Below are 24,884 nucleotides of genomic sequence, written 5' to 3'. Positions count from 1 at the left end.
TTAAAACACGTTCAATTAAAGTTTTTGTAATCATACAAATTCACCTATTCCATAACCTTTTCACTAAATACTCAAATTAAATTAATTAAATATAATATTAAACTTTCGCTTTCCACAAATATAAATTACCTAACGAAGTATTTGCAAGTAGACGAATTAACCTAAGACACGTTTAGGCTCAACGCGACTTAAAATTATGCTGCAGCCAATTTCACACGTGGCACTAATGAGTCATCTAGAATAGACAAAAGAGAGCCGGGTTCCTTCGGAGGGGGGGCGAGGCTACACCACATTTACTTCCCCCGCACCACGAACTTTGAACGGCGCGTTGAAATTTCGACTCGCTTTGAAAAATAGAGCGATTTTACTGATTCTTTCAATGTAGAGGTTTTAAAATAAAGAAAATAAACTCTGATGGCGAATAATTGTGACCCACACAATTATAATTCCAGTACAAAGTGTTTATTTACAAAAATAGAAAGAAATACAAAAGAATATACGCGAAAAATGATGAAACAGTTTCAAAAAGACCATTTCTCACCAAATAAATTTCAGTTTATACAATTAATTTTCCAAAATTAAATCTTGTTAATTAATTAATTCTTTTGCGAAAAAAAATATAATATAAATAAAAAAATCTCTCTCACTTTCTCTCTCTAAATAAAAAGAAAATAATTTTTCCTTAATTTTAATTAATTGTATATCATTAACCGCACTCTATGTAGAAAAAAATTAACTTCTTAAATTTTTAGAAAAACTTACATTATATTGTTTTTTTTGATAATCTGAAAAATTAAATTTGAGCCAATATTCGCGTATTAACCAAAAATATTCATGGTTTTAAAGTTGTAATTCATAAAATCCTCTATCTTTTCAATGTCCGTATACGTGTTTTTGAGATCACGACTATATTATTTTTAATTACCAGCTCCTTGTATTTATAATTAATATTATTTCTGTAATTTGTTTTTGGCATTACCAGTACATTATTCTCTTACAAGTATACCGTTTGGTACCATTAGTCTAGGAACCAGGATGCGGTTCCATACAACGTTCCATTGGAAGACTAGTTGTTTAACTTTGCCTTAGTTATTAGATTTTGGTTGTTTCTATTATAGTTTTTCCCCGGAAAGATTCGTGATGTTGTAGTATGAATGATCAGGAAACCTATCCAACTCAATATATTCATTTTCACTGATAAGTAGTTTGTCCAACAAACGAACTAATTCGTTAAACGATGGCCGTTCGGCCGGGTCTTTGTCCCAACAATAGTACATAATGTTGTACATTTCTCGTTTGCAATGTTCTGGTTTTTCCAACCGATAACCATCGCGAACGCGTCGCATAACTTCAGCGGCGGCCAAACCAGGATAGGGTGTTGATCCTGTGTTTAAAGTTGATGGTTAAGTTGACTTACCGTGTCACGGTATAGAAATTATGGAGTTATCTTACCGAGAGTTACAATTTCCCACATCAGAACACCAAATGACCAAACGTCAGTTTTGATGGTGAAGATATTGTCGTACAAGGACTCAGGAGCCATCCATCTAATTGGCAATCGTCCCTGGAAATCATAATCATGTTAAGCACTTGGACATTTGTTTATTTTAAAATACTAGTCGCGTACCTCTGATTTTCTTTCATACACGTGATTGGCAACCACGTCCCTGGCAAAACCGAAATCAGCAACTTTACAGGTCTTGTTTTCATTGACCAGTACGTTTCTGGCCGCCAAGTCACGATGGATGATCTGTTAATTGACGCAATTGGTTTTTAATAAGCTTCAATTTCCAGTTTTAATGTACTTACTCCTTTGGAAGACAAGTATTCCATTCCTTTGGCAACTTGGTAAGCGAATGAAGTCAGGTCCCTTGATGAAAGATTCTTGCTACTACCGTGTAAATTGCCGTAGAACCTTTCAGCTCTTGTTTCTCTTAGGTAAGATTGCAATTTTCCAAATGGAACGTACTCCATTATGACGAAAATTGGTTCTGAAAGACGCAAATGGTTTAGCGTGAAACCACAATATGATGTTAAGCGTGTACGTGACACTTACCACGTTCTGTACAGCACCCCAATAAAGTTACAATGTTTGGATGAGGATCAAGAAGCTTCATTACTTCGAGTTCACTGCTCAAATCCTTCTTTTCTTTTTCAGAAGCATTTTCTACAAAATCGGCATCATTTTACATTAAGGATGGTCATTTACAAAGATGGCCAGGGATTCAATGGGATGTACCTTTCAATGTTTTGACGGCAACAACGGATGTGCCATCTTTCTTCTCTACGCTCATGGCCTCGCATTTCCAGACTTGACCGAAACATCCCTCACCAAGGATGCCAATAAACCGAAGGTGATGTCGGGGAAACTCCCATTTAGCATCCTCAGTCAATGGTTTCTATATTCAAACAGAAGTGGTGTTATTTCGTACATGAACTGAGGACTAAAGATAAGGGTCACATACCCCAGTAAAATCTGCAGATTCATATCTGTTGGATAAAGCTCGTCTGGATCGTGGAAGGTACAAAGCACTTGGGTGGCGACTAATGCTGATGTCATCCGAAATGTCACTCTCGGTCCTCTCGGGTATTTTGCCCAACTGGAAACCAATAATAGTTAGTGTCCGTTCCGTTCTGTTTGGTAGTTCAAGGTTACGTGGTACCAACCGGTTTTAGTTTTTCTTCTTTGTGGCACTTCTTCTGAATAAGCCAGAAGATGAGGGCGATGAGTGGGGCGAAACCCAAGACGGCGACAATGGGTAGGATCATCGCAGTGACATCGAAGCCTTCCTTCGCCTTCGTACCGCCATCCTGTACGCCGACCTTTCCCTCTGACGCTGATCCGTCGCCGTCATTCCCCGACGTCGATCCGGACGGTATCGTATTGGCTCCGTTATCGCTGGGGACGGTGGTGGAAGCGGGGGCGGCGGGTGCGGGGTTCTGGGGCTTCGAGGCGGGACGTACCTTCTGTTGGGGTGGGGTGGCAGGGGAGGCGGAGGCGGGGGGGTAAGGTGCGGCGGGAAAGTGGGAAGGACGCGACCTCGGGGGAATCGGAAAGGGCTGTAAACGGGTCCCACCGGCCGATGGTGGACGGCTGGTACTGAAAGGGACATCGAGAAACCCTTCTTCTGGACTCCCATTTGGGTCCAGAATCCGAACGTATACTTCGATTTTGGCCTACCAATTACCAAGACGAGTCAGTCATTCGCTCACAAATCGAATAAGTACCTCTAAATACTTACAGTTTGGTGCCCATCATTGGCTGTCACGAACAAGTAGTAATCGTTTCCAGCCTACAAAAATAAAACTTTACCTTAAGACTGGCAATTTTGCAATTGAAGATAGACACGAAGTACACAACTTTTTGGCAGTCATGTTCAGAGCCTAGGCCAACCCCACAAAACATTTTGCAAGATATATAAGGTCACTATAAATAAAAACATTTTTCTGCCCTTGTGACCATGAATGCCGTTCAGTGGTCCGTAAGAAACTAACGCAATATGAATGTCATAGAAAGTACAAACAATTAAAGGACTACGTCTATCCCTTGCTCTATCGTTTATTGAACCCGGGGAAAGATATATGTGTATTTTTGGGAGTCATTTCGGCATTGTTTATATACCTGAAACAACACAATACCCGTAACAGGGGCGCTAGTTCCGGTTCTTACAATGAAAAGTTCATTCTTTACATAGCTTTAGGAAGAAAACCTCCATGCGCCGAAACGTCGTGCCGGCAAACACTTGTAAAATAAACACGCCCAAAATTGGCGAAGAAAAAGATCTAAAACCGTAAAGTGAGAATAAAAAGGTCATGTCCTCTCTCTCTCTCAGGAACGAAACTTTCTCCAGTTTTTTCGTTTTACCATTCGTGACTCTCACCTCTGCAGTTTAACAAAAGAAAACATTTTTGAGTGCCTGCATTTTACAAGTGTAAATTCCCTTAACCCAAAATATGTGAAGAGTTGATTAACATTTTGTCTCCACAGAAACCCCACGCTAAGGGTTTATTTTTCAAACTGACACAATACCAATGCCAAAGCCGAGATACAAGAGTTTGTGGTAACATTGGTTGGTACCTTTCTATTGGTACAATCTTGAAGTGTAAATTAAAGCGACTGATTCAGTAATTATGGGCGATGTCTTGGGGATGATGTAAAGACAACACCACGCGCAAATTCTCACTCACGAAAGCTTCTGAAAACATTTTCAACCCACACATTTTGAACTTAAGTAAAACCAGGGGAATTGTGTCTACTGGGACGTTTTCCCCCAAAAACTTAAAGAATCTAAGCTTCCGTTGGAAAATTGGGTTTTCATTTTTCTCTTTCAAGTACTTGCAGGCCCCTATGTTCTGTAAGAATTTATTGACAGTTAACCGAAACCTCTACCCTCGAGTCAATAAAAACTTAAAAGTTTTAAGGGCGGCTTAAGGAAACGCCCGCAAAGTAAATTAGTGATAAAAATTTAGCTACGTCGCGGTGAGTTGTAAATTTTGAGAAAAACCGACAGGGCAGGGCAGTTATTACCTACAGTATTTCCTTGAAAGTACGTACTTTCTTGGAAAACAGTCTGACTTGTCTAAACTCTCGTAATAAACTCGCTTGAGTTAAGACTTGTTTAAGGTTTCTATAGATAATAAAAGGTTTTTTTTTCTCTCTTCGTTTAAATCCAAATGGGGAACTTGATACGTTTTCTGAATTTATATCCCTTCATTTCAACCTACAGCGTTAAATTTCAATGGACTTTCTTTACCGAGATACAAACCAAAAATAATTGACCCCAATTTTGAAAAGATTATATACGCACTGGGTTTTTCTATTTTCACATTTGAATGAAATCGTACGAAATATCTAGGTTTATTACGCTTAACGGTGTGAAACTTTCTATGCCTCGAAACTAAACCAACAGCCTATGCCGGGATTTCCAAAACAGTTTCGAATAACGATGTTTCTAAGTTCTTCATCCATATTGCACTGCAAAAAAATCTAACACTCCATAAAATAAAATCGATCAAATTTAATGCAACATTAATACGCCCCACGGGAATACAAAGTATAAAAAATGTATTTTATGGGCCCCATAAATAATAAATTTCGCCATTGGCGAAAATTCTGAGAGAGCGGTAGCTCTCTTAGATAAGACTTCATACTGCTCTTAATGTATAAGGAGGGTTTTTTGGTTGGATGTAACTTTTTTTGTATTGCATTAACTGTATTGAAAAAATTCCACAGAACTACAATTCTGGCCCACAATATGTGGTTAAAATTTCAAAAAGATCCATTAATTAGTTAATTTTATAAAAAATAAAGTTGCTAAGGGTGGTTTTCATTTCCATAAAATTCATCACACCTTTTGTTGAAAAACAGGAATTTTTCCCATAGAAATAACATGGGAAATTTTCTGAAAAAAACGATCCTGTGGCCCCGATATTAGAAAAACTACACGTTTGTTAGACTTGACAACGGTTTTAAATGGAAGGTACAACACCTAACATTCCGCTAAGCAATTTTCATTGACTATAATTAAGTCTAAGTATGTTTAAATTTAAATTTTCAAAACCATTCCAATCTGCGATATTTAAGCAGTGTAAAGAGTCAGTCTATGATGTTAGCACTTTTAAAGCTATTTGGTTCAAATTTCGTGGTGGTTGAAAAACAAGGGGACCTAGCTTTGTGTGAGCTAACAAGTTAACTTGGAAAAGGTCCCCCACACTAATAAATTATGTTACCAACTGCCTTTGGTACTTGTGGGTACTTGTAGGTACTTGTGGGTGCTTGTAGGTACTTGTGGGTGCTTGTAGGTACTTGTGGGTGCTTGTAGGTACTTGTGGGTGCTTGTAGGTACTTGTGGGTGCTTTTAGGTACTTGTAGGTACTTGTGGGTGCTTGTAGGTACTTGTGGATGCTTGTAGGTACTTGTGGGTGCTTGTAGGTACTTGTGGGTGCTTGTAGGTACTTGTGGGTGCTTGTTGGTGCTTGAAGGTACTAGTGGGTGCTTGAAGGTACTAGTGGGTACTTGTGGGTGCTTGTAGGTACTTGTGGGTGCTTGTAGGTACTTGTGGGTGCTTGTAGGTACTTGTGGGTGCTTGTAGGTACTTAAGGGTGCTTGTAGGTACTTGTCGGTGCTTGTAGGTACTAGTGGGTGCTTGTAGGTACTTGTGGGTGCTTGTAGGTACTTGTGGGTGCTTGTAGGTACTTGTGGGTGCTTGTAGGTACTTGTGGGTGCTTGTAGGTACTTGTGGGTGCTTGTAGGTACTTGTGGGTGCTTGAAGGTACTTGTGGGTTCTTGTAGGTACTTGTAGGTACTTGTGGGTACTTGTGGGTGCTTGTGGGTGCATGTGGGTACTTGTGGGTGCTTGTGGGTACTTGTGGGTGCTTGTAGGTACTTGTGGGTGCTTTTAGGAACTTGTGGGTACTTGTGGGTTCTTGTAGGTACTTGTAGGTACTTGTGGGTGCTTGTAGGTACTTGTGGGTGCTTGTGGGAACTTGTGGGTGCTTGTGGGTACTAGTGGGTGCTTGTAGGTACTAGTGGGTGCTTGTAGGTACTAGTGGGTGCTTGTAGGTACTAGTGGGTGCTTGTAGGTACTAGTGGGTGCTTGTAGGTACTAGTGGGTGCTTGTAGGTACTAGTGGGTGCTTGTAGGTACTAGTGGGTGCTTGTAGGTACTAGTGGGTGCTTGTAGGTACTAGTGGGTGCTTGTAGGTGCTTGTGGGTGCTTGTGGGTGCTTGTAGGTGCTTGTGGGTGCTTGTAGGTACTAGTGGGTGCTTGTAGGTACTAGTGGGTGCTTGTAGGTACTAGTGGGTGCTTGTAGGTACTTGTGGGTGCTTGTAGGTACTAGTGGGTGCTTGTAGGTACTTGTGGGTGCTTGTAGGTACTTGTGGGTGCTTGTAGGTACTTGTGGGTGCTTGTAGGTACTTGTGGGTGCTTGTAGGTACTTGTGGGTACTTGTGGGTGCTTGTGGGTACTTGTGGGTGCTTGAAGGTACTTGTGGGTGCTTGAAGGTACTTGTGGGTGCTTGAAGGTACTTGTGGGTGCTTGAAGGTACTTGTGGGTGCTTGTAGGTACTTGTAGGTACTTGTGGGTACTTGTAGGTACTTGTGGGTGCTTGTAGGTACATGTGGGTAGTTGTGGTCGCTTGTGGGTACTTGTGGGTACTTGTGGGTGCTTTTAGGTACTTGTAGGTACTTGTGGGTGCTTGTAGGTACTTGTGGGTGCTTGTAGGTACTTGTGGGTGCTTGAAGGTACTTGTGGGTTCTTGTAGGTACTTGTAGGTACTTGTGGGTACTTGTGGGTGCTTGTGGGTGCATGTGGGTACTTGTGGGTGCTTGTGGGTACTTGTGGGTGCTTGTAGGTACTTGTGGGTGCTTTTAGGAACTTGTGGGTACTTGTGGGTTCTTGTAGGTACTTGTAGGTACTTGTGGGTGCTTGTAGGTACTTGTGGGTGCTTGTGGGAACTTGTGGGTGCTTGTGGGTACTAGTGGGTGCTTGTAGGTACTAGTGGGTGCTTGTAGGTACTAGTGGGTGCTTGTAGGTACTAGTGGGTGCTTGTAGGTACTAGTGGGTGCTTGTAGGTACTAGTGGGTGCTTGTAGGTACTAGTGGGTGCTTGTAGGTACTAGTGGGTGCTTGTAGGTACTAGTGGGTGCTTGTAGGTACTAGTGGGTGCTTGTAGGTGCTTGTGGGTGCTTGTGGGTGCTTGTAGGTGCTTGTGGGTGCTTGTAGGTACTAGTGGGTGCTTGTAGGTACTAGTGGGTGCTTGTAGGTACTAGTGGGTGCTTGTAGGTACTAGTGGGTGCTTGTAGGTACTAGTGGGTGCTTGTAGGTACTAGTGGGTGCTTGTAGGTACTAGTGGGTGCTTGTAGGTACTTGTGGGTGCTTGTAGGTACTTGTGGGTGCTTGTAGGTACTTGTGGGTGCTTGTAGGTACTTGTGGGTGCTTGTAGGTACTTGTGGGTGCTTGTAGGTACTTGTGGGTACTTGTGGGTGCTTGTGGGTACTTGTGGGTGCTTGAAGGTACTTGTGGGTGCTTGAAGGTACTTGTGGGTGCTTGAAGGTACTTGTGGGTGCTTGAAGGTACTTGTGGGTGCTTGTAGGTACTTGTGGGTACTTGTAGGTACTTGTGGGTGCTTGTAGGTACATGTGGGTAGTTGTGGTCGCTTGTGGGTACTTGTGGGTACTTGTGGGTGCTTTTAGGTACTTGTAGGTACTTGTGGGTGCTTGTAGGTACTAGTGGGTGCTTGTAGGTACTTAGGGTACTTGTGGGTGCTATTAGGTGCTTGTAGGTACTTGTAGGTACTAGTGGGTGCTATTAGGTGCTTGTAGGTACTTGTAGGTACTAGTGGGTGCTTGTAGGTACTTGTGGGTGCTTGTGGGTGCTTGTAGGTACTTGTGGGTACTTGTGGGTGCTATTAGGTGCTTGTAGGTACTTGTGGGTGCTTGTAGGTACTACAATATCTACAATTTCAAAAAATAGGAAAATATAGGAAAATTATCGAAATTATCGAAATTATAGGAACTAATAGGAAGACATCCGAAAATAGAAACAATTTAGGATATGTGGTCACCCAGCACAGGTCTATGGAATATGTTTGTGCACAGGTGTATAGATTGTTTTTGTACACAGGTCTACGTAATAATTTTTTAGCCTAAGTCTTCGGAATCTATTTGTATTATTGCATCCACTGTGCTTTGCACGTGAAAACGACGGGAAGGCATTTTGAGTTGGACTGGGCGTTGAAGCAATCAAGATTAATACTTCTATAATAGATGGTTAGGGCCTTGTTAGTTCAAACGCGGTAACTAATAAACGAGCAACACCACAAGACTTAAATGGAGCGCCTGCTTTTTCAGTATAAGTTTTAAAATACTAGTTTCTAAACAGTTTTAACTCATATTAAGACTGAAGTGACAGATATTAATAAAAAGTGTCTTTGTACACAAAGACGCAAAAAAGTAAGAGATAAGTGTAGAAAATTAATTGTTTGAAGTAACAGATATTCAAATTTTCATTTTTGAAGACGTGATTATAAAACATCAATTATTTTAAAAAATTTCTTATCTTAGTTTTTTTCACAAAAATTTCAGAGAAACTACCTTGATACTACTGTTTATTTTCTTGAAACATTTGCTTCGAGAAAGTTCCAATACTCGGATATCTGGAAAATAGAGCTAAAAGAATTTATTTTTTTATTTTAAAATTGAAAATATTGCGAACCGAAAATTACATTCGCCCTTTGACTGTGATGTAGTTATTAGAGTCAAAAGGATATGTAGCTTGATCGTGATCTTTTGAGAAAGATACAACACGTCAATTTTTGAAAACTCGAAAACTTTAAAATTAACGAACACGTTTTGTTTAGTTTTCATGCTTATTTTATTTTGTCTGCTATGAACGATTTTCTGTCCATTTTATTCTCTTTATAGGCCCGAATACTCTAACTATCTCTAAATTTAAAAAAAAAAAATAAAATGCATACGTTTTCTTTTTTTAAAATGATGCACATGTTTAAGGATAAAATATATTACTTAAAGAATTTTTGGTGAAAAAAACTAAGATAAGAAATTTTTTAAAATAATTGATGTTTTATAATCACGTCTTCAAAAATGAAAATTTGAATATCTGTTACTTCAAACAATTAATTTTCTACACTTATCTCTTACTTTTTTGCGTCTTTGTGTACAAAGACACTTTTTATTAATATAAACAAGGGGCCATCTCTAAGATATACGGAAAACTATCGTGTACTTGATGTTCATGGAAGATAAAAAAAACTGCGCATTTTTTCTTCTTCTCAAAGCTTTAGAAATACTTTTAGTACAAAACACTAAGGTAGGTTAACTTCTTCAGAATTATGTAAGGTGGGATGAAACCTTCCCTTATATACCGGGAAAAAATTCGGAGAAAATTATTTAGCTTCTATTACACGGCACGATCCCGATGGAACGGGGACTTTAAGAAACAGGGTGGATGGTAAGTAACTACAGCATCCAGGGCTTCGAAGCGAGAACGCCAAAAAGATCTCGGAGCAATGCCTTGACCTTGCCAAGACGCGAAGCCGGAATGGGTTTCGCTGGTAACGTCAGTTTAAAATGAAAGTGGTCGAGGCAACCCATATAACCTTCATCACGTATTACGGGAAGTAACCTGTTTCACTTGGCGTTTTGTAATACAGTAGATCAACCTTAGAAAGGATTGGTGGTAATGATAGAGCCGGGTTTATTTAGAAAGTGGTAGCTTAGAAGGCGCTAAAGGCACACCACCCGGGCAGAATTAGTTCTGGGGAGGGGCGTGGCGTTATGGCACGTGTCTGTTGCTCGATCCTGCTCCTGTCTGGTGGCGCCTTTCTTCTTCTTCATGGAACGCGCGCATCTCTCTTGGCCTCCTCTTTAGATGGTATTAGTGGTTGAATACGCTGGATAACTCTGGATCTGCCAGCCAGGGATGTCGATGCCCAGATCCTGCATGGCAGGCAGCACGCTCTTACCCTTATCGCTCCCCATTGGCTTACCCTACCCTCGGAACCACGAAGATAAAAAATAAAGGATCTTGAAGAACTCTATAATAACAGAGCATGAGCGCAAAAGAAATATCTTACAAAATATTGACTATAGAATTCAAAAGGCGGTGTGCATTAAGAAATAAAATATGACTAAGGAACTCTTTCCTTTCAGAATGTAATTGGTTCACTCGTTCCGCAGCTATTCTGAAATAATAATATTTCAACTCTAGCAGTGGTACTCGCGTTGCTGTATAATAAATGACTAAATGGAACGCGATGGTACTTTCACTGTGGTTAGCAAACCAATCTCGTTTTCTTACAGGATTTTCCCTCAAAAGCCATGGTATATATTTCAACGCGGATGTTACGCTAAAAAGTAAATCATGCAATTTAAATAAGTGGGAGAAACGTTTTTGTAACCCATTTAAATTGCTTGCATTGCGTAACGAAAGGTTAAACCCTGCTTCGATATAATTTGATCGTTATAAATAAAATTTCTATCATAATTACATCATTAAATGACAAGAGACACAGAGAGTAGAGTAGACCTATTTTACAATCTGTCATAATCAGCGTAAAATATCAAATATCTTATAGAAACCTACACGCAACTATTACCTATTACCAAAAAAGGTTCGTTCTTAAACCCACGAAGACCATTTTGGGGGCCTATTTTTGAACTACACGCATCAAGTCTTGCTACATCCAAAGCATCCAGCACCATTTGCAGCGTAATAAAAAAACACGGCATCGATTACTTGCAGCACACACCCAATTTAGTCGAAGCAAAATAAGAAAACTTGACTTTTCGGTGAGGCCTATAGCTGACAGGGGCAAAAACTAAAAACGAAACCCTGTCCATCGTAGTTTTAATCACACCTGACGCCTGGAGGCAGTTTCTTTTAGTACAGCTACTATAGTTAAGTCTCCAGAAGACACGGCGAGACACCGTCGTCCCTGGCACTAGCTGAAGTCTCATGTTGTAAAACCATAAGTTCATAAGATAGGCTCCATAAGTTTTTCACTGGTTACAAACTGAGAGCTTGTAATGAAGTGACGTAGGTCATAGATTCAAGGTAAAGCGACGCTTGGTGACTGGTGAGGCGCTGTCAAAGGCTTAGTACAGACTACATAGGAATATGGACTGCAAAATTAACCGCCGAGTGTACTATACTTCAATTTTCGCTTGTCGTTCTCGAACTTGCTCCAGCTGTAAGTCTGGCATTACGAAGTATAGGTAACGTCATACTTATGGAACATATATCATAAACTTATGGTAAAAATTGAACGCCGCCTGGACATTTTCCTTCACTATAGGCCTAAGTCTTCGTAGTTACGAGTTACACCCCTATAGCCAGCCCTGCTTTCAAATCTTCCCCTCTACAGTTAATAACACCGTACCCGCTTGAACCAAAAACTTATTAATAATGATACGCTTCCCCTTGAAGAAAATAAAACGGTTTGAAAGATTATTGATTATACTTTAGGAAATAAGATTAGTGCGCCCTGCAAGCTGCCAAAGTTTCAACAGACCGCCCCTAAAACATCGAGCAAGTTTTTCCATATATTAACAGTTAACAGACGCTGTGCATCTTAAAATTCATTGCCCATGCGCTGTGCAGCAGTTGACTTGTCACCTGTACAGAAAATTGGAATTGGGGAATAAGAAGAAGAAAAAACACCCTACCAGATGCTAATTTCAAGCTTTTTCGATATAAACATATTTACCAGTCACAAAAATGTGCATTTGCACTTAGAGGCGAACCTTGGAATAAGTTTAAAGACCTTAAGACCTTAATTTACAGCAGTGAAATTTCATTTTAAGAACAAGAAAGATGCCGCGAAACTATAAAGAAGTTATAAAACAGTTAAGCCTAAATTTAATATCAATTTTTTCTTCTTCCAATAGTTTTATATATTCATGTCGAGTAATTTGCCAAGGCGACATTAAGTAGGATGGATATATTTTAATGTTCTTTTTATATTTGGAATACTTATAAACTCGTTTTTAGCCTTTGGCGCCAAATGGCAAAGCGTCTGACAGCTTTGGGAGCAGCAATTTATATGATATAATAGTGGTGGCCCTTCTTTTTTTTTTTGAGGGGTTCATCAAAACTTCGAAAGGGTGGAATTATTTTTATATTAAAAGAAGTGACACGCAGTCGACATCCCCACAGAAATATTAGCTAATATCTAAATAAGAACTTGAAGTTAATATAGGCAATACTTTCCTTATAAAAAAATCTTAATAAAGATGTCAAATTATCCTTGTTAAGGCCCAAAGGGTAAAAATATACTGTAGGAGTAGGCTTTTAAAATTTGCATAAAAGCTTGCATTCTGGGCAGTTACGTAAATTGCACATGTTCATGTTACTGCTAATGTGAAGTAAATAATTAAAGCTTGGATGAGACTGTAATGGATTGGAATATAGCATACATCTAACACGGGCGGCGGGTACCTCACCTCGGGACAGAAGGGGGGGCTGTTTGGGGGTTTTTAGTTCGGTCGTACGACTTGAGAGACACCTACTGTAGAATTTTTTCAAAACTCGTCTGCTTTTTACACAATATCTTTTTTAAAAGTGAAGTGTTAACGGTTTTAACTTGGATGAGACTGTCTCAGTCTCAGGTTTGAAGAGATATTAACTTAATAACGGTATAAAATATTAATTCATTTCAGTATGTACTAAGAAATTATTGAATTTGATGTAGATGAACATTTAAGTCTGAGTTAGGATTTTTAGTTCAAGGCTTAGAGACAAATTTGATCTTGACCAAATTATGTGCAAAAGAAATAACTATTTATCTGGGCAGCTTTTGTTCGAAACACAACTGTAACTATGTTCTTCATAAATTTGTGAATAAGCTTCCTCATCCATTTCAAAATTAAACTATACAGTTTCATTCACGAAATATCCCATTTACGGAGGGATAAGAACGCAGTCTGCTCAAACTAGCCGAACCTACGTCATTTACAAGGTGAAATAATTTCTCAAATTTAAAATTCTTCTCCATGATGGCAGCACTAAACGACGACCGAAATAAAAACGATATTGCGCAATCACGTGTCCCGAGCTTAGGTACCGAACTTTTCCAATCCATTACAGTCTCATCCAAGATTAAAGGATCTCCAAAGAAGGCAGCGGTGGGTGGGTAAAAATGATACGTCACAAGCACCACGTGACGCCACTTAGTCCTTGTTTTCGCGAGATTGCAGCTCCAATTCTATGAAGGGCTAATTTTTGAAATAAAACAGAGTACGGTTTCTTTCAACCACGCCTCTTTGGTCACGTGCCTCTGACCTACTTCAAATAATTTTGCACCCACCTGCCCTTTAATTTTACTGCAAATAGCCATACTTAGAAGTATTTCGGTATCATACTCTGCATATTTTATGTGCAAGCAATGCCCGATATGATTTTTATTTTAAATTTATGGCTACAAGTTTATATTAGAGGCCCCCCGGATCTTGATATAGTATATATCAAAAAAACCATTCTCGCCCCTCAAGGTATATACCTTTCTGTATATTAAACGACGCATTATAAAAGCAACACGATACCAAACTCAAAATCATATAAAAAGACTGTAAAATAAGATCCTGGATTAATCCATTATATCAAAACCATTAAAATTTCGGCAAAGAAACTAATCGAAATGATGCGAACAACTGATTTATATTGTAATTTTGGGTTATTGGAAAGTATCAAATTCGATGATGGAAAAAAACCGGTTAATACTTGCAGAAAGTTATTTCGACTGAAGAGGAATGCATACAACTAAAAGGAATCATTGTGCGCCCATGATAATTTCTATGCGGGTTTAGTGGGCCGGCTTAGAGTACTGACGCCTTTCTTACTGTGATTTCATTGGTTTGTAGCAACGCCTGGTCAGCTGCGTGCAGCGAGATAAATTATACGCGAGGTAAAATTCGTCATACATAATGAATAGTCTAGCTTTTCTAACAAAAGAAGCCTATATACGTTAAGGGAAAATGCGCTAGGTAATGATTCCAAGTAGCTGTATGCATTCCTGAACTGAACTATAGTTTTACCGTGACTACCTCGTTTATTGCACCCTTTTGGAGATAAAAATAAAAATCAATATTAAATTTGATGCGAAATCAATCTAGCTTAAAAAAGATAAAGATTCATTTCCCCGTTGACCTTTTCCCCCTATTAAAGGTCATCCCCAGGATACGTTTGGCTCTACACTCCGCCCAACAACACACGCGCCAAACATCAATCTAAATGGTCAGGGAAAGTAGCCCTAAGTTACGTGTCTACTTTGAACCCGGACTATAAGCTCCCCTGAAACCGCCAGCTAAAATTTCATACACAAAAAGGCTTAACTGACTTTATCTTATATATATAGACTGCTAAGACTACATCCTGAACGAGAAAAAAGGTTTTCATGTTTTGCCTCGAGCTAAAGATATGGATAGAGGCAATATTTCTAAGTTATATTGTGAAGAGAAAGTATAGTATACACTGATTCCTCGTCCCCCCCCTCTACATAGTTCCCGAACCCTAACTATAATTTTTTTTACCTTCCTTTTTTAATACTATTGTCTCTTCTTGATGTTTATTAATTATAGCGTGTTCTCGAACGCGTCGGTATATCTTAGAGAAAAGACGTGTAGTATGGAAGCCGGAGGTTCCAATAATTGGCATGCGTGAAAATAAGAATTTCGTTACGCAAGAATTATTAACGACTTAGAATCTCTATAAGATTTTTCCTTCATGCAGGATTCTTTTTCATTATACATAATGAAAATGAAGATAATTTACTAAAACAATGGACAATTTTCACAAAACGTCTAGGGGACTGTTATTGCGAAGCACCAGGATGGAACTTTCAATCGTTTTGACTTTCTCAGGTGTGGCTGTGGCTAGAGTGCAGAATTTAATTTCATAATTGATTATTAAGTTTTAATGAGATTCTATTATCATTTAAGATCACTGGGTTGAAATATGTGAAGTCGATATGAGCATTATTTCATTTATTCAGTAGATGTATCTCCAAACTCTTTGTTTCAATTGAAGATTATTACTTTAAATCGGCGAGTATAACTTGAAAATGTTATGAATCTGGGCCTACAATCGACCAGAGTCTGGGCCCACAATCGACCAGAGTCTGGGCCCACAATCGACCAGAGTCTGGGCCCACAATAGACCAGAATCTGGGCCTACAATCGACCAGAGTCTGGGCCCACAATCGACCAGAGTCTGGGCCCACAATAGACCAGAATCTGGGCCTACAATAGACCAGAATCTGGTCTATATTATTTTGAAGGTTTTCTTTTATTAAACACGACATTCTTGGGTGTGGTTATACTATTACTAACCACATGTCTAAAGAAAAAACATTCCCAACATTAAATCAATTGATAAGGTTGTCACTTAAGAATGCTGCCACATCAAGATTTATTTTTTCTTAAATAAGTATTGGTATTCTAGTAGGCACGCTTTCAAATCTATTAAAAAAATATTCCATGTAACTATATATATATATTTATGTAAAACTAGACACACACTATCTACATCTTGCAGAGGGAGAGAGAGAGGATGGGAGAGGGTATTTGGCCCATTCAAGGACACGTAAAATTGGGGAATATGTCAACCTCTGTCAATGATACGAACCATCATAGCTTAAGCTTTCTTAAGTTAAAAAGCAAAATTCTCATTATATCTTTACAAGTTGAGCAAGACCTCCATGTAACAACCTTAAGAATTTTACCAACTTGTTAAGCTAGTTACCATCCCAAATGAGTTCTTTTAAATACTTGTCGATGTAATTAACTCCCCCTTAAGAAAAACCTTCGACAAGCATCATCGATGGACCCCCTTACATTTCAGTTAACTCCTATAACAAGAATCTCAACAAAATTTATTAACGAAGGGAGAGAGAGATAGAGGAGTTTTCTCTTTTCTAAATTCATTCCCGGCGGGAGGTTCTACTTGCCAGATTTTTTTAATGAGTAAAAAAAGAAAGATAGAGAAAAATCTGGTCAGCTAATTACATTCGCAAATTGGAATTGCCAATTTATGCGTTGCTAGGGCGGAATATAACGAACGAGTCGTCGAGACGCGAGGGGGAAATACGTGACGTTAGAATCATTAATATTAAACCAGAGGTACTTTTTTTAAAAAAAAATTAGGCGAAATTAAATTTTAAGTGTCCTTCATAATATGTGTCTCCAGATGCGCGAATTCGATAATAAAATAGATTAAAATATTTGCATAAGTTAATACTACGCGTTTTTATTCGTGATTAGTCACAATTTGTGACCTTGCGACTTAAAAGTGGCAATCAATACTTGAAACAAGTTCAAGTGGTAGTCAAAAACCAGATGTGCTAGCATCAGGATGAGGACTAAGGCATGTACACATGTCCGCTTTATAAGTTAGCTGGGCCAGATTAAAAATTAAATGCTGGGGGGGGGGGGTCTACTGGTCTTGTGGTCAATGTCCAGTGTTTTAATTAAAGTTCTCAGGCTCTACTGGCAACATGCCCAGTTTAAATAATCTCTATATCTCAGTCTGGCTGTCATGAATTTTCGAAGGTTTATCGATCAGCCTGGGGATTAAGGATTGAGATATTTTAAAACCAGACAAAGCCTATGATAAACGGTTTATTTTTCTTTCATTAGAATTTAGTTTAGAATGTTTAAGCGTTTTGTCCGGAGATTTTAACCCAAAATTGCAAACAATACTATAAGACAACCCAGCGCATTAAAAAATATCTGGGGTTCAATAATTGTAAGTAGAGACGAACTCCAATCGAAGTTAATTCGGTACCAACAAGAGTTGGTCTATTGCGGTAGACTGTAAGCTAGGCTCTGAACATTTGATAAATAAACATAATTGAACTTACAAGACCGGTGAGTGGACTTGCTAAGAAGACGTCACCAGTTTTTTTATTAATTCGGAAAAAGTTGGACCCATCCAGAAAGGCAGCTGAATCAATTCCATATTCAATTGGATCTCTTTCCTCATCCCTGGTTCTCACGCTGATAACTCGACTCCCTGTAATAAATAAAATAATTAATTTAGACCAGCAATTAAAGAAAACATAGGTAATCTTAATTTAATATCCCCTAAGGCAATACGTAATATAAACCGTTTGAGATGAGATAATCCAGTTCTTGAACTTTACTTTTTAACGAGGATAATGACATTATTTTCTAGGTCATATGCGGCAATTTAAAATTGGGCGGGCTATAGATACTTAAAAGTCATGACTCAAAATGACCAAAAAACAAAAGGTTAATTGAAAGAGAGGATATGTTTCCCGCCAAACTATATCGTTTCACGCGTGGGTGATCAACCAGAGACAGTCGCCTAAAAATTGAGCATCGTTTGTTTTTGAAATCTAACTAAATTTAGACGGAAAGACGACTGGGTGGTGTTTCTTAAAACGTATGCAGTTTCAATGGACGGGACGGCTCCCACTTAAAGAAGGTGAAATCTCCTTGCCAACGTTACTTATACAGATAGCGGGTAAACCAAAAGTTTTTCTACATTCTTGCAAATCCGATTGCTATGTACAACTATACATGATTACATTTACCCCAATGATGCTATTTTCTATGCAATGAATATATTTTTATTCGCTTTCCTGCAGTAGTTAGTTTCGTTTCGGGTCAGTAATATTACTTCTATCGTTTCGAATGAACGATTTTTAAACTTTTGCTTCGAAATTCTGTTCCGTGAAGAAGATGGGTTCGCTATCACCTAATATTTGTTTTGTATTTTAAAGAAATAAAGCACAAATCAACAAACACTACATTGCATTTGATAATTAAATAATATATTTCAAGAGCATAAGTAATGCTACAAGTTAGGAGCATAAATAATGCTACAAGTTAGGAGCATAAATAATGCTACAAGTTAGGAGCATAAATAATGCTACAAGTTAGGAGCATAAATAATGCTACAACTTAGGAGCATAAATAATGCTACAACTTAGGAGCATAAATAATGCTACAAGTTAGGAGCATAAATAATGCTACAAGTTAGGAGCATAAATAATGCTACAAGTTAGGAGCATAAATAATGCTACAATGAGTAATGCTACATTTCAGGACCGAGGACATAATTTCCGACAACAACCTTGCTTTTATGAAAGTCATATTATACTTGTAAACAAACCACAACATTTCATTACTACAGTCACACTTATAGACGACTACATTACTTATATCAGTAGCTATAACATCTACAGTGACAGCTGATATATAGCTCCTTGCATATAATAATACAATTCCATGTTCGAAACTCCCCTTTTTACTTTGCGTTAAATTGTAATTTAAAATACAGTGTATAAGTTAAGTCACCCTTAGGCTAAAATTACGTTCAAAAGCACACACAAACTCGAGCGAGCGCACACCCGGATAAGAAAAAAATCAGCGTAGGTCCTGTCCATCTATCCACCTTCCAATTTTAAGAAGGCGCGAGCAATTTTCTTTCAAATTACTTTTTTCCTTCTAGAGGATTCTTGGATAGCGGTTTTACAATTTCAGATATCAACCAAGATAATCTTCGGTCGAAAGTTACTGACTGCATCTCCAGGTTGATTAATATGAGTATAGCAAGAGCTTGTACGTAAGATTGTGAGGAAAGAAAAATAGGTTCAAATTTATAATAGCACACAGTCAGAAGACGTACGCCACGTGGCAAGATTTTTTTTATAAACTTGTACGGTACGCCTATATACAAAATAGGAAGGTCCCGGAACTAAAAAAGCCCGGGTAAAAGGGCGGTTCCGAAAAATATATACCCCGTATACTGAACCGGCAATTTTATTAGAATAATAATAAAAAAAAACTTGTCCACTTAAATAGATGACTTAAACCTTTAAGAGATAGTGCGCTTTCCACACTCCACTGCGCACGTCCAGTTTCACCGGGTTTTATATCGCCTTAAACGCCTATTTAAATCTTTAAATTGACAGATCGTTCTTACAAAAATTTAAAATTTCCCCAAAAACTGCAGTTTTTAGAAACCATTTTTCATTTTATACTAGCAGATGTTTACAAGATATGTTCCATAAATATGACACTACTTATTCTTTGAAATGCTAGAGACTTACTGCTCGAGCTAGTTCGAGAACGACAAGCGAGAATCGACTACACTGGCTTTTGCAGTCCATCTTCCTATTTAGTCTTTGACAGCGCCTCACCAGGCGTCGCTTTGCCTCGAATCTATGACCTACCTCTCTCACTTCATGCAAAGCTCCAGTTTGTAACCAGTGAAAAACTTATGGAACATATCTTATGAACTTATGATACTAGGAAAAAGTTTCGCTTAAAATTAAACCTAACTCGAATTTTTGTGGCGCACGGTTGTACTAAATTTAATCGTGGTATCCATCTCTGAAAGATGCGCTTGTATCATGCCTTTAGCTTCCAAATCTATGGTGCGATAGGACTGGTATGCTCGTTTCGCTTCACCTGGCGAAATAGCGCGTGTAAAGAGGCCCTGCCCGTTCGACTAGACTCCATTTTAACCGCGGTCAAAAGAAGAAAAAAATTCCCTAATTTCTTTCACCGGCACAGATATTTCCGTATACTAGTAGATCACGACCTTTTCAAGGCAACTTAGTTCAAACTTAAAGTTTCTTCCCCCGTGCAATGTCCCCTTATAAACAATAGCGTTCCAATGGCAAGTCACGCGTCAAATCTGGGATAGCCCCAAAAGATTCGCGAAATCTGTGAACAATCAATCTAATGACCTTTGCGACATAATTCGTGTGCTATACTTTGACATTATACCTAAATTTTTACTGGTGGAAATTCGATAAAACTTTGCTCGACGCTGCGGTGAAACCAATCTACAGGACCTATGGGTATTTTAAGTGTCATTTAAACCCTGTAAGACGTTTACCCCATCGCACAGTGACGCTCAAGGAGAAGCGTAAAGTTGATCCATTTAAATAAACCAATAGTCAGCCCTCTCTCGACTCCACAATTGTTTCACTTGCAAAAATCCACTTTTTAATCGAAGTTCACGTGTAACGCATCGGAATTCACGTGTAACGCATCGAAATTCACGTGTAACGCATCGAAATTCACGTGAAACGCATCGAAATTCACGTGAAACGCATCGAAATTCACGTGAAATGCATCGAATTTTACATGGAATGCATCCAAATATTCAAACAAGATACAAATAAAAAGGCTTAAAGACCAAGAAATATTTGGAATTCCCAGCTACCATTTGGTTTTTATAATATTTCATTATATCATTCTTGGTAGTAGTAGTAGTAGTAATAAACCTTAGGTAAGAAATATATTCTACGAATAAAAAAATGCCATATAAAAGAAACCGGCCTCAAAAGCATGGAAGCTAAGCAAAATTCGAAAGAAGAGAGAGAAGAAAAAAAAACAGTTCTGATCTCTATTTAATTGCTAGATACCTCGATGTCCTGTTCCCCCTCTTACAAAACGAGCCTTCTGCCACGCAACAAGTTATTAAGGGGCTGTTACAGTCTCCAAAAGAAAATATTCTCCCTTCCAATGGCCCTGGGCAAGAATATTACGCCAAATACAACCAACCATCCCCTAGCACCGAAAAAAGAAATACAGGCGAGGTTTAGCCAGACTTAGGAATGGAACATTGGCGCCTCAGATTTTTTAACAACACGTTTACGTTTATGAACGCGTAGATAAAGTAAAAAAAAAGAAAATTTATATACCTAGATGAAGAAGAGACTGATTTAATTACGGACTCAAAAGAAATAAAGTGTAGATAATCACCGGGAACGATTATTCTTAATTTTCTTGGATGGCAATCGTTAGTTTTTAATAGTTGGTTGTTGGGACCGTTTTTGTCTCACGCGGTCCAGCGTGACGCTCTTGATTGTACCTTGGGTCCTAAGTCTCCAAACTTCTCAATGATAGCTAGCTTCTCTTTATTTCAATCAGGGGTTTAGGGGGATTGTAGCTACTGTTCCTAATGTCCGTAGGATTTGTACTGTTGTTGTGATTGTTATGAAGTTATAAAATACAGTACAGTGTCTGCTAAAATAGTCGACCTAGGGTGACAACTTCAGCCATCGTCTATGCTGAGAATGGAATTAAACATATTTCGTATCCAAAGTTGACAACGTTCTTAAGGCCCTTTCAGATAATACAATTTTTTGACTCATTTAGATGAGTCAACTTGAGTCGCGTAAACTAATTGGGACGTATGAACAGAAGTTGGACAAGTTCAATCACCAAATTAAAAATTGGTCAGTTTGCCGACTCAACGTTTTGACCAATCTAGTTGAATCAAATGCTGTATCGCCTGAAAAGACCTTTAGTACCGTCCGTCTTGGTCATTGTCAAGCACCAACGACCTTGAAAAAGCACCCATTACCTTCAGCCCACATTCAAATCGACAACCATAAATTTCCTTTTCCGAGGTTTGCCCCAGAAACCTCGGATAGTTTTTTCTTCTTTTCAAAGCAAGTTCGATAAGCTTTGGTGATTTTTTTTCAAGAGTAAAATATTTTGTTCGACTAAATGTTTTTTCACATATTTGGAGTCAGCGACCGGCCTAGCTAGCTGGTTGGCTATAGGGATTTTTCGCCTTACCTGCCGGCTTTTTCCTCGTTTTGGATTCATTCTCCACCCACATAACTTAAAAAAAGAGGGATGTTTCTCTTCCCATAACGTGCGGGTCATCCACGGTGAAGTAGAGAGAGAGAGAAACGAGTATTATGGAGGAATCAGTTTTGCTATGGGGGTTATTCGATCACGTCTTAAATTCCAAAATGAGGCTGGATACATCAACAAGTAGAACCTCTTTTATAGTAGTATACTTATCTGAAAATAGCAACCGCGAGCAAAAACTGGATTCGCAAGTTTTGCCTTAGGAAAAGAAGAATATTTTTCTTCGAGTGTTTAGGTAATCAGGGATTCCCTTAATGTTAAGAATCGTGTTGAACGAGTATATTTAGCTTGTGTTTTCGTGCGAGTAAACTAGATTATGAAACCTCGCAATTTTTCGTGAAAATTAGTATAGTTCTTCGTCCTTTGAAGGTCATTCAATTTGGACCATTTTATGTAATTAACAAACTAAACCCGGTTCGGATATTTTAAAATTTTTAAGTTTTGTTTAGCTTGGGATTGACACTGAGATACGTTTTAAGTGACAAATACTTATTAGGTTAAAGTGTAGGCTGTGACAAATAACCCACGCTTACTCGAGACACCTTGTCACTGTTTAGGAAGGCCTAACCCATGTTTAATAATAATAGTAGCATTTTCACATAAAATACCTCTATCTTTAATAGCAAAATGTTACAGTTTGACCGTCCCAAAACGGTTGAAAACGGTTTAAAGTGCCTCGTGTAATTGCGGCTGTACTTATACTTGCTGAAGTGCAAGCTTGCAACAAATTCTTTCAGCTAAATTGCAAGTTGCGAAAAATAGATTCTTCACGTAAATTGCAAGTTGCAACCAATAGATCTTTCAGCTAAAGTGCAAGCTGCGACAAAACTTGTTCAGCTAAAGTGCGAACTGTGACGCATTTAATACAACGTTTTTAACGTTTTAATACCCTCGTGAACACCCCATTATCAATTTCAGGAAATATAATTAAGGTAACGTCGCGCGAGAAGGCACGATTGTTCAACTTTTTGGGTGTATGCCACGACTACCCGCACCCAAAGTGGTTCACCTTCTAAAACCAACTACGATTTAAACTATATACTAACAATACTAATCAAAAACAGAACTTACCAACTGGTTCATTTTCAGGTATTAACCATTCACGCTTGAAATCGAAAACGGGTGGGGTGTTTTGGACGGGAAAACCTTGCCCTGCAAAAAAAAAAAGAAAGGTCACGGTTATTATCACTTATCACAAAATTTTGAAATCTATACGGATACGTATCCCTTGTTTTTAAATATAATCCTAAGATAAAAATATGAAGTTAAAGTTGACCTCATTCTTTCAGGGGCCAACTGAAACTTCAAGATCTGTTCCGGCTTGCTTTTTTCTATCCTAACATACTTTATTGTTCTATGAAAAAGTGGTTCAACTTTGTTAGGAAGCCTAAGATGAATTTGAAAACAAGTTTTTTGATGAAGAGCTCCTGAGTTTTTATGTTTGATTTGCTATTATTCTAACCCAGTTGCGATGGAATTATTTATGATAACAACAGAACTATCTTTTATGCAAATTAAGGTAATTTTTTAAATAGGGGGAATCGTAATGATTTTTAAAAAGAGGAAGTAATTATACAATTCATTCCGGTTCAACTTAAAAAGTAAATTAAATGGAAGTTAAGGAAAAGGTGTAAATTTTGTTTACACCTTAATCTCAAAATCCGGCGCGGAGGATTTTGGGTAGAGTTCCAGCATTACTCGAAAATTAGAACTGAAAGATCCCGGCATTTTGGAAATGGGTAAAGAATGCAAGAATTTCCGGTGTAACGCGGGACTTCAATGAATTAAGGAATTTATGAAAATTGAAATAAAAATCCCATTTATGTCTGACGTAAGACAGTAGACAGTCATCGCAATAATAGTGTATAGATAGTTTTCACACATGGAGGATTCATAACATTTACACCAGGAGGCCGGGCTACCTGGAGGACAGAAATCCGTCTACTTTTTGTCCTCCAGGTAGCCCGGTCTCCTGGTGTAAATGGTATGAATGGTAAACCAACCTAATTACTTCCGTTGTTGTGCAAGGTACATTCTCAATAGATAGTGTGCGGACTAGTGTTGCCAATCATTTGTGAGTACAATTCAATGGCTATCTACAACATACTAAAAAGCTTTCAGTTCCGTTCAGTTCCAAACCTGAAGGAGACGCACTCACAAACGTCTGGCAACCATGAAGCACATACGGTTAAAGTTAAGAAACGAGGGGAGGAAATTTCTCTAGCCCCTTTAGTGCAACCACAATCTCCATGTTCATTATACTATATATTATTCATAACAAAAACCAAATAACTCCAATTACTTACCAATTGACAACAAACCGGTGATGAACAGAAAACAAAACAATCGAGTACCTCTCCAATGGTATTTTAAAGTAGCCATGACGGCTAAAGGTTCAACCGCACAGTGGCGCTGAAGAGATATTCTTCTCGGTTAGCAGAAAATGCACCTGCCGCTATGGAAACCTTCTAGTTGACTATCGAATTTTTCCGAATCGGTATATCAAATTCATCGTAAATTCACTGATTTTGAACACAAGAGAGAGTCCGAAAACCTTTCCACGATGACCGAGTGGTTATCTAACAGGCGACCGATGATTTTAGCAACTTTGTAAATCCATTTTCACAAGGAATTCAACGAAACACGCTTAAGTCATTCGCGGTCCAATGTTCCAAACACCGTCACTGGGTACCATCTTAGGCCAAGTGAAGTTTCTTACAGGGAGGC

The 24,884-nt window shown here is 38.6% G+C and overlaps 1 protein-coding gene across 1 annotated transcript; it reads right to left on the bottom strand.

The window, feature by feature from the left end:
* Positions 1-446: 446 nt before the first annotated feature.
* Cad96Ca (tyrosine kinase receptor Cad96Ca) lies at positions 447-24,884 on the bottom strand. Its single transcript, XM_089847866.1, has 12 exons — positions 24,464-24,884; positions 23,229-23,309; positions 17,375-17,526; positions 3,243-3,293; positions 2,668-3,177; positions 2,466-2,600; positions 2,240-2,399; positions 2,057-2,167; positions 1,810-1,991; positions 1,628-1,750; positions 1,453-1,564; positions 447-1,384 (listed from the first exon to the last, which is right to left on the bottom strand). The coding sequence occupies exons 1-12, from the start codon at positions 24,537-24,539 to the stop codon at positions 1,113-1,115; spliced, it is 1,965 nt and encodes a 654-aa protein (XP_089703992.1). The 5' UTR covers positions 24,540-24,884; the 3' UTR covers positions 447-1,112.

Source organism: Phalangium opilio, unplaced genomic scaffold, assembly GCF_054372755.1.
Source record: "Phalangium opilio isolate 3A_F unplaced genomic scaffold, DU_Popi_V2 ptg000082l_1, whole genome shotgun sequence".
NCBI lineage: Eukaryota > Metazoa > Arthropoda > Arachnida > Opiliones > Phalangiidae > Phalangium > Phalangium opilio.
Note: the sequence above shows the minus strand (reverse complement) of the source record. Positions and strands in the feature narration are given on the sequence as shown.